General features: G+C 35.9%; 2 protein-coding genes across 2 annotated transcripts; both read right to left on the minus strand.

Moving 5' to 3' along the window:
* Positions 1-6,382: 6,382 nt before the first annotated feature.
* EAF02_009799 (uncharacterized protein) lies at positions 6,383-8,495 on the minus strand (the record flags this gene model as incomplete). The annotated part of the gene is made up of 2 exons (XM_038905847.1): positions 6,383-7,884; positions 7,934-8,495. 2 exons carry the CDS (start codon positions 8,493-8,495, stop codon positions 6,383-6,385), a joined length of 2,064 nt encoding a protein of 687 aa, XP_038754270.1.
* An 827-nt stretch (positions 8,496-9,322) lies between these two features.
* EAF02_009800 (uncharacterized protein) lies at positions 9,323-11,336 on the minus strand (the record flags this gene model as incomplete). Its single annotated transcript, XM_038905848.1, has 6 exons — positions 9,323-9,687; positions 9,768-10,042; positions 10,113-10,201; positions 10,252-10,443; positions 10,490-10,876; positions 10,926-11,336. 6 exons carry the CDS (start codon positions 11,334-11,336, stop codon positions 9,323-9,325), a joined length of 1,719 nt encoding a protein of 572 aa, XP_038754271.1.
* Between the last annotated feature and the right edge of the window lie 3 nt (positions 11,337-11,339).

Consider the following 11,339-nt stretch of genomic DNA (forward strand, 5'->3'; position numbering starts at 1 on the left):
AAAGAAGGATAGAAGTATCTAATCATGTTCCATATCCGATTTGGATTATTTGAATCCCTAGTTATACCGTTCAGGCTAATAGAAGCACTTGCAATCTTTTAGAGGTTTATTAATAATTCCCTATAAGAATATTTGGATATATTTTGCATTGTTTATCTAAATAATATTTTGATATACAATTGAATCCGAGAGAAACATATTTGTTATATCCAGAAGATTCTACAAGTATTACAGAAAGCTGGTTTGTTTGTTAAATTCGAAAAATACAAATTTCTGAAATCCAAAACCAAGTTTCTAGACCTTATTGTAGGAAGGGATAGTATCCGAATGGACCCAGAGAAATCAAAATCATTATGAATTGGAAATTGCCTGTTATTGTAACTGATATCCAAGCATTCATTGGGTTTGCGAACTTCTATTAATAATTTATTAGAGATTTCTTGAAAATTATTAGCCCGATGATAGACCTGACCAAAAAGAATATCCTGTTCCTGTAGAGTCTTATCTATCAAAAAGCATTAAATCAATTGAAGCAAGCATTCATTGAAATCTCTATCCTGGCTTTCTTTAATTGGAAAAAGGAAGTTATCTTAAAAACTGATGTTTCCGACTATATATCTGCTGGAGTACTCTCTCAATACAACAATAAGGAAATACTAAGACCTATTACATTTTTCTTAAAAAACATTTGATAGTTAAATATAATTATAAGATTTATAATAAAGAACTATTAGCTATTATTTGCTATTTCGAAAAATGGCATCCGGAGCTGAAAGGTGTTGCCTCTTTAATTCAAGTTATTATTAATTATCAAAATCTGGAGTATTTCATTATTATAAAGCTACTAAATTGTTATCAAGCCTATTAATCCGAATTTCTATTTTGATTTAATTCCGAATCACCTATCATCTTAAAAAGCTAGATGCCAAACCCGACGTACTAACCAGAAGATCAGAAGATCTCTCTAAAGAAAGAAATGAATGTTTTCTGTATTAAAGCTATATTATTCTAAAACAAAAGAATTTGGATTCTGATCTGTTTTCTGTTATTATTACTCTAATCGAATCTAAGATTACCAAGAAAGTATGTTTTACTATAACTATCTGCAGCTAGAGAAACCCTAATTCTACTAATACTACTAACCATTTAGATTCCAATAATATTGTAACTTTACTAGAAAATAGCAAAGTTATAAAGCTTGCAATTCCATTTGCTATATTTATATTTAACCCTACAGTATAATTAAAAGATTCAGAAATCCTTTAAATCTTTTTATCAATCTGCTTATTCTATTCTACAAAAGCTACCAAACTAATTCTATATTTAAATCTATCCTGAAATCTCTATGAAAAGAATTCCCGAAACACCCGAAAATCATTTTTGCTAAGTATATCAAAAACAATAATCTATTGTATTATTAAGGGAAACTATATATTCCCGATTACAATTCTCTGAAAATCTATTTACTCCATTTATACCACAAATCACTCATTACTGATTATCTGTATTATACTTGAATCTTTGAATTACTATCCCGAAACTACTATTAATCTAAATACTACAATTATATTATGCAATAGATTCATAACTATTATAATTGCTATTGTACTATCCTAAATCGTAGAGGCTAGGAGGGAGTTCTCTGTTTATTCCCAATTTTATAAAGAGCTTAGTAAGATATCTTAATAGATTTTATTATATATCTGCTTGAAAGTACTGGTTTTGATACTATTATGATAATAGTCAATTAATTAACAAAAATGAAATATTTCTTATTCTATTATAGTATCTATAATTCCAAAGAGGTTGCTTGTTTGTTCTAAAAGAATATCTGAAAGCTTCATAGCTTATCCCTATTCATTATATCTAATCGCAAAGCTCAATTTGTCTCTGAATTCTAGAAATATATCTATAAGTATTTAAGTGTAGCTGCTAAGCTCTTGATTGCTTACCATTCTGAAACTGATAAACAAATCGAAAGGACTAATGCAATACTAGAGTAGTACCTCTAATTGTATATAGTATATTTATAGAATGATTAAATAGAGTGACTCCTACTTGCCGAATTCTTTATCAACAATACCTGATCTGAAAGCACCCGGATAATCCCATTTTTCTCGAACTACAAATTCCATTTCTACCTAAGCTTCGAGCCTATACCATCCCAAAGTAATTATCCTGTTATACAAGATGCTAAAGAATTTATTACTAAAATAAAAACCATTTCCTTATACTTACAAATTAAACTGATTACTAATCAAACTCGATATTTGAAGAATACTGATATCTATTATTCCCTTATCCATAAATATCTATCCAACAACCTAATCTAATTGAATATCAGAAATATCAAGACCCTATACCTACAAAAAAAGCTCGATTGAAAGAATCTTGGGTTCTTCAAAATCTTGAATCCAATAAATCTCTATATCTATAAACTAAAGCTCCTAACCTTAATAAAGATTTATTCTGTTTTCTATATTAATCTACTATATTCTATATACAATAATTCTATTTCTAAACAATATAATCCATTACCATTTCTTATAAAAGTAAATAACCTTAAGTATTTTAAGATTACTGAAATTCTAAACTCCTATTGGAAAAAAAGAGATTATAAAGAATCTTATTTGAAATATATTATTTATTAAATTGACTACAATACGCCAATCAAAAAACCTATAAACTATCTAAAAGACATATAAGAACTAATCCACAACTTCTATTATAGATATTCTAATAAACCTAATCCCACTTAACCGGATCCCGTCTATCTATAGATTGTAAATTATAATATACTGCCTCAATGAAGTTTGATTCTTAAAAAGGGGATAATGTCACAATGTGAGCTTACATGATATACTAATTCTATTAAAGAGAACCAAAAGAAACGCTTGCACCGGAACACAAGCAAGCTAGAGTCTGATTAGACTAGTTTGCTATAAAAATTCTATATATTTTCAATTCAAAAGATTCTATATTATAATTCTTTAAGCTATATCTTAATCCTCAATCTGAACCTATTATCCAAATCAGTATAACTTTGCCAGATTAGGGTAAAGTTATTAGAACCCTATCCCGCCCGCCTGCCCCCGTGATATTATATTCTATTTATACTAAATACTCATATACTAGCTTATGATCTACGATAAGAAGAGGGGTGTGATTATTGAGTAGGCAGGGAGTTGAATTGTATTTTTAGATTTGGAGTTTATGGGAATAGGGATGGAGATGGAGATGGAGATGGAGATGATTTCTTTTTCTTTAAGTATTTTTGAAAATGAAAATGAAAATGAAAATGAAAATGAAAATGAAATTAAATGAAATCAGAGATTAGATTAGAGATTAAATTAGAATTTATAGATTAGATTAAATTATATATAACTTAATATAATATAATAAATAAAAACTTTATAATTTTATTATCTATTTATTAATTGGCTAAGAAGAAATTAATAGAAGATAGAGAGAATATAATATCGATAGAAGGTTTAGATTATTATTTAAGGTTTTAATCTTAACTAGATATCTAGATAGATAATAATACTATACTGTTTACTTAGTGCTTGATGCTTAATAATTGAGATGTCGATTTTTTCTTATATTGTTTTTATCAGTTAGTGCCTATAGATTAGAGAATAGGGAAGTAGTTCTACATCAAGCTTTAAACCAAGACGAAATTAGCTTGAAAGGGAATAGAAAGAGATGGGATAGGAAGTGACCCGCTAGATTCTTATCAGTTAGAATCATATAATTGATACAAGGGAGAGGTATAGCAATATAGTATCTATGAATTTTAGATATAGATATAGATTTTAAGCTTCTACATCTCGGAAAACAATCTACCTGTTCGGATATATAGATTATATATAATCCAAGGTCTCTTCTCCAATAAATTTATCAGTCTTTTGAATAGTGAGATGTATAATTAAATACAATCCCGAATGTCTACTCATATGTCCAAACCTTCTACTCTTTACTAGCTAGCTAGCGCTATATATAAGAACTAATACAACAATAACACATATAGATCATCTCCCCGCTCAATCAAAGTCCTTAGTCTTCCTGGCTCTGGGACTGCTATGGTGATAGGCTGCTTGTTGTTTCAAGTTCGTGTTGGTTTCTTTATCGTTTGTCTTTTTAGATCGATTCGATTCGATTCGATGAGTATCATCTCGATAGATAACCAACCACATGCTGGTATGATAGGATATATATAACATATAGTTTGATAATATACCTACCCATAAACATCACGGAACTATTCCATCGCGAGAAACCCACACATTATAAGGAAGTTCCTATTAAATTTGCGGCTCTAGGGATACCCTATAGTAGCAAAGTTAATAACTATATTCGAATAAAATGTCTGTATAAATTCCTGTATAAATATTTAATATATATATTATTGAATTAAAACTTTTTTTGTTATTAACGAAATATATGCTTCGTTATTAACGAATATTTCTAGTTCAAAATGACAATTGTTTATTATTGATATTTTAATAGAAGAAAAGAAAATAAGGGCCCAGAAGGGCCTTTAGAGATTTTTAGGAAAGATAGTGTAAAAGAGTAGAAGGTGGTAGAGTCATAGAGTAGTCCTTCGCAGATACCACAGATAAGTCACTGAGACGTAGCGCCTCTGGCGGAGGAGAGGAGAGGGAGGCTCTGCATAGCGCTTCACAAGGCGTACAAGAAGTTGGGTGGGAACTAACTGTCCTTTTTCTAAACTACACAAAGAAGACCTATAAATACTAGCTACAAAAAGAGGCCACGTGACCCGTACTAAGTTCCGCTCACAATAGACGGAAGAGAAGCGAGTATAAAAACTAAGAGAAGAAGGGGAGTTAGTATAGAAGCTAGAAGGAGGTTAAAGAGATGAACAGGAGCTAAGAGGATAAGGGGAGTGAGCAAGGGGGGGGGCAAGTATAGAAAGTTAAAGGGTGGGAAAGGTATTAGCCGAAAGTCTAAAGGGGAGGAGGTTTCCTTTCTATACTATTCACTCATTTTCGATTTATTCTTCAATCAGAAGCTTTACTATTATATTATACAATATCGAATATACTATTTAAACAAGAATTCTAATCAATTCTAATCTATATAGTTTCGATTAATAATCGAATTTAATATAAATAAACTTTTTTATATGAAAATAATCTTAAACTAAATTAAAAACTTTCGAAAATCAAGAAATTTCGAAAATTTCTTTAAATCTTTTAAAAATAAAATTTTCTTATTATTTATATATAAATTAATTATATTAATACTTTATAATCCATTTTCTCAATATAATATTAAAAATTAAATTTTTTATTATATTTAATAAAACAGTAGTTTTGTCAACTACGGATTCTGCTACTATAGGAATATGGATATGTTTTGATATCGATATCCTGGGTTATCGTGTTGGGATTCTTGGTATGTATGTATGTATGTATGGGTTTGTTTGTTTGTTTGTTTATTGAGTGTTGGGTTTTAGATTGATAGAATGGAATTTTTTTTCAATGGAGGTGGTATGAATGATTGTTAATGGAAATTAGATTCGAGGAGTGAGGAGAGAATAGATTGTAAGATTACTATTCTTGTTATATCACCTGATGTATCTTGGAGAATGATGTGTGTTCAGAATGGCTATTCGGGAGAGTGAGAAGATGATTGTGCTGGTGAATAGGATGTTAGTATCTAGGTATGCATATATTTGTTACTCGGTTGCTTGTTCATGAGTATATTCTAATTTACGGATTGGGGATGTGTATGAATCTTGAGAGGCATTTCAGAAGACTAAGAAGGAGATTTTAGATTTTCTTGAGAAGGGATATCACTCGGTATAGCATTCATGATTATCTCGAATGAACAGGTTCTGATATACTTGTATTAGGGTTTGCGTTATTCCTATTTCTTCTGTAAGTGGAGAAAACTATGCTGGGGAGCCTTCAAGGAGTTCTTGGTATGATGAGAATTTTAAGGGAAGTGCTACGGTTTTGAGTGCTCTGATTTCTGTTCTGGTGTGATGAGAGTGTGTTCATATTGTTTATCTCTTGAATTCTTGTGCCCCATTTTCTGTATAAATTCAAGCCATGAACAAATCTAACAAACAAAAAGTGAAGCAAAAAACCTATTTATCGCAGGCGTGTCCTTCCCCCAAAGTGACGTAAATAGTAGGGCACTCCTACAATCAGACCTCAATTGCAGTTGTGAGACTGTTGAAACAGATATTTTTTTCCATGACTAAATCGAGGGGACATTATTAGTCTAGCAATAATATTGGCTGTTGATTCTTCCACGAAGTTGACGAATATACGTATCATCATTCGTTTTCAATGTCCAGCTCCTAGAACTCTAAACCTGAGAGCATTTTTAAATCCTAAGATATCTATAGTACCTAAACAATAGTTATTTGAGACATCTCAATAGCATCGAATAAATTCCTAAGACTTTTAGGTTGCATACAATCGTTCAAGGCGTGTCCGCTGAGGTCACGGTCAAATAGACCAACACGCCGATAGTATCCGTTGTCCAGTCTTTTTAAAATCAAAAACGACTGATTAAATCCACGAGGATGGGAATCCGGCCTTTCTTTCAGTAGCACGAGTGTGCATGCTTCGGCCTTGAGATCCTCAGGGACATCGTAAAACTTTTGGAAGATTTTTTCTTGCTCGCTATTCATCAGCTGGACTTTCAAAGAGAGAGCTTTGGCTTTGAGAACGAGTTTCCCGGACTCTGGTGTGTTGCCAATCTCAAGACATGTGATTTTTAAAACCGGTTGGAAAGTGTAAAAGTAAATCGGACAATCAATTGAGACCCAAGACCAGGAAGGAACACGATCATTTCTCGCATTTTCATGCTGCGTATCAAGTTCGTGCCGAGGAAGCACCATCCAAGACAAATGTTGTTCGACTGTGCTTCTCATTACGCCAAAAACATGCTCGTCATTCCATACCAAAGCGAGTTCTTTTGCAATACCAGATATGGCAGGCAAGCGATCTTCAGGATTTGTAAGATCACGCCCCGTGAAGTCTTCAACAATAGAGTTCCAAATCTGACCGCGATGAAGGGCGTCTGGTAATTGTATTGCTACGTCGCGTCCAAAGATATTTGCAGGTACTTTAGCGTTTGCCTGCATGTACGTCCAAATACTTTTCGCCACTGGCTCGTACTTCAAAGACTGGCAATGCCATAGTAGCTCCGTAGATCGAAACGAAAGCAGTCTGGGTGATAGTATTGATTCCTGGAAACACCAGGCTCTGCGATTTATAGGATCTCGAGACTCTCCGATGAGTTTTATCTTAGAAATATATACCTTCGACAGGGATTTGTCCGGCAAGCAGAATGGGATCTCTAGTAACTCTGGAGAGGGTCTATGATTGAATAACCCCCCGTCTACTGAAGTTGCGCTTGCCGCAGATATTGTCACCGTGGCATTCTTAAAAATGTCTCCCATTGCCTCAATCTCTCTGGCTTTATCAAGATCACTATCTTGGATGATGCACAGTGCATCAATCCAAATGTATCGTATTCCAAGTTTCCTCGCGATGAGAATCGTGTCCTTGAAGGTCAAAGGTAGATTATCAATATCAAAGCCACGCTTGTTTTGTTCCAGAGTAGAATTGGTTGTTGTGAAGCTCTGAGGTCCTCCCCAACAGTAACTCAAAGCAATATAGTCGTCTTTATGATCGGGTCTACTCACATGTAGGCGAACTAGACTTTTGGTTTCAGATTCTATTCGAAGTACTCTCGTGGGTAATTTTGGTGTAGAATATCGACAAAGCTTTGAGTGATGATGACGGCAGTCATCTAACCATTTCTTTATTTGGGGGATGATCCTTTCAAAATTATCCTTGGTTACAAGAGGTTGCCGCACAATATACACACCCGCCCGACTCCCTAGAAGACATGAATTAGTAAGAAACGGTTACACGAAGAATAAGCTCACCTTCATCAGCCAAAATACAAAGCCGGTTGGATGGATATTCGGAGGTGTTGACTTCAAGTTCATCAATTTTGCATCCATGATACGGATATTTAGTTAATTTAGCAGATCCCTTGAGTCTCGGAAGTAAGCATTCTTTAACAAACATCGAGATCCTCTTGGAAAGGAGCAGTCTATCTTCGATCCTTTTCTCAGCGAGCCGAGTGTGCAACGTCACGTACGAATTTCCAATTCCGAATGAATCAAAGGTTGCTTCTATAAATTTACATAACCCGCATCCGCGAAACGCTGCGTTTTTAACCCCTATTACAGTGTTGTGCTTATAGCCTTTTCTGGAGGCGAGACGTTTCAGGTTCTCAATTGTAGAGAACATTTGTTTGCAATAATGGCATAGCTTCTGAGTCTGAGCCGTCTCAGGTGGTGGAGTAGAGACTTCCAGAGAATCGGGTTCCATCAAATCGACAGCGTCCACATGTTCCAAAGCATCCAGATGATGTTGATCTCCTTCCGGTAGTGCAGAAAGATCATCGACCGAAGAATTCGCCTCGAGTTGTAATGTACTCATCTTAATGGGACATGATTTCGAGGCGCAAAGCTGATAGATTGTATTGAGACAAGACAAGAACACTTGACACGATGCCGATATTGCTGATGAATTTTCAGAGTCGAGAACAATGTAGGATCGCAAATTCAGGTATTGAAAAAGATACAAAGTGTCCAGAATCTGCACCGAGGAATCACGATTGAGAGGAGGAGTAGTTTGTAAAGTAATAGACGACCTTGAGGATGCGGGGCTTAATTGCTGACTGCCTATCGCACAATCGCCCCCAATGAAACGTCGTCAGCCTCATTATGCAGAATCTTTACTCGGAGTGTGGTAGTATGCTTGGTGATTCGTTGAGGTTGAATATGTAAGCGTCAAGGCCTGCCAAATGGTGGGAAAATAAAGCAGAACAATAACATGTGATGTTCATGATGATGATTAGAACACGTGCTAGTGTTAGCACTATGTTACACGCGGGTAGATTTACTTTCTCAGGGCATACCTAACTCTTTCCACTTATACCTGAAACTACTTTCTACCTCAGTATGTACTTTCCTACCGTAGTCCACTTGCAAATGATATAAACATCATATAAAATAAAACATGTCGTTCTTTAAAAGTAATCATGCCTTGCAGGCAGGCAACTCGTCGGCCGGTTCAACTGTTTAACACATGATCTGTATCACATGATAGTCACATTTGGTGCAAAGCTTTCATTGGTCATAGTCTCATCTATTATTCTCTCCATATCTCCGTCTCGTTCTAGAGTTCATAGCTTAGATTTCACTGTTTGTATTGCCCTGAGAAATATCACCTAATCATCATCACTTTCACCCCGACTTCTTTTCTCACCCATTCAACTCTTTCCCCTCCCTAGTCTCATCCGATCCATCCTCACCCACAGTTTGCCCATCTTTTCCCATAACACTGATGTCCATCTCCCCATTCCGAGACCCATTCCCGGAACTATCTCTATAAATCATGTGCTCCACATTGATCTTTGGCCCCTTGAACCATTTCCGAGCACTGATCGCATACCAACACATAGCCAGAGTCATTGTACCTCCGTATATTAAACATGTGTAATTCATATTCAGATCATTTAGATCTGCTTCTGTGACTGAAGGAAAGCAGAGAATGGGAATAATGAGGGATACCCATCCGACAGCTATGACACCAATGGGTGTTGAGAAACGACCTAGATTCCAGGGACCTATTGCTAATCAGTCAACAACTCCAAGTTGATGAATAGGAGAATAGCGAGAGAGATTGAAAGAATACGGAGAACTATACCAGGACGAAACTTCCCCTTTGCGCTAAAAACTTTCAACGCAATAGGGAATACAAAAGCAATGTATTGCGCAATAGCACCCATGCTAAACACAGCGCCAATGGCAACTGGACTAGCGAACATGAGGAGGCCAAGAAGTGCACCTAGAGTAAGGACAAACCAAACGGCGTACACGGGTGTTTTGGTGTGAGGGTTTACTTGTTTGAGCCAATGAGAACCAGGGAGAGCACCATCGCGGGAATAGGCGTAGACAACGCGGGATGAGACGACTGTGACACTTAAGATGGGAGTTAGCTAACCTTTTTTCACATAATAAATCAAAGAATATGGGGAGATTGGTAGTTTACCCTTGACCAACAAAAAACTGAGCGACCATGTTGAGTGAAAACATTGCAAGTCCAGCTTTTGGGCCAAGAACTTGGAGGCATAAGCTTCCCTGTCAAGAGTCAGTCAGAAACTCAAAGCTCACCGAAGAGTGATATTCACCATAGGTTGCCCATACTCTCCAGAAACCACATTTTGGATATCCTTCACAGTATACGCAATGACCAAAATAATCGCCCAACCAAGCCACAGTCCTAACTGAGCTGTCATGATAATAGCCCTCGGACCAGCAATATTTGCATTTGAGCACTCCTCACTCAAATGAAATGGTGCATCATAGCCAGACAACGTCCACTATTCCATGTTAGTCTAATTATTGGTGCAGATTAAGCTGACTCACAATAACAGACAAGAATCCCATCAAAAAAGCAAATCCAGTAGGCCATTCTGTCCCATTAACAATACCCTCAGAAGTCCACACCATACTGCTTGAATTTGTCTTCGGTTCATTGATCGAACCCGCTGGGAACCAAATGACAAAAATTAAGAGTACAATCACATTCGTGATAGTCCCAACTGTATTTAGCACTCCAATGAACTTAGTAGAATTCATAGCCAGAAGACCTTGTAAGACTAGCAAAGCCAAAAGTAAAAGATATACATGCCATGTTTGAACAACATACTCCGGATGAACAATTTGAGCCGCTGTCAATATCATAGCTGCGAGTGCATAGTTAACCGCACACGGTGCTGTTACTTCACCAGCAAAGTTCGACCATCCGGTTATCTATCAAGACATTAATCCAGATTCAAATATCGGAGAATTGAAAACATACCCAAGAACACAAAGGTCCATAACCCTCCGGTGCCAAAACAGCCGAAGCATAATAAAGACCCCCTGCTGTCGGCATACTCGAACACAATTCCGCCATCGCAAATGCTACAAATTGTATCAAGATACCCGCAACGAGCCATCCCCATACCGAGCCCGCTATTCCACTATACCCAAGATTATAGCCCAGAGTCGATGCGATCGATGGCAAGAGGCCTAAACAGGAAAACGAAACTCCAAAAGATGACCATATTGATAATTCTCTTTTGAATTCTTGTTTGTAGCCTAAGGAGACAAGAATCTCTTCGTCGGTGTCGACTAGATGGTCGATGACTGCGTGATCTCCTGTGTTTTGGAAGATGGATGTGATGTGAAGGGTATTCTCATCTACTGTATGTTTACTTTTTAACACCATATT

The sequence above is a fragment of the Botrytis sinoallii genome, assembly GCF_014898435.1.
Source record: "Botrytis sinoallii strain Bc 23 chromosome Unknown BSIN_022, whole genome shotgun sequence".
In the NCBI taxonomy this organism is placed as follows: domain Eukaryota; kingdom Fungi; phylum Ascomycota; class Leotiomycetes; order Helotiales; family Sclerotiniaceae; genus Botrytis; species Botrytis sinoallii.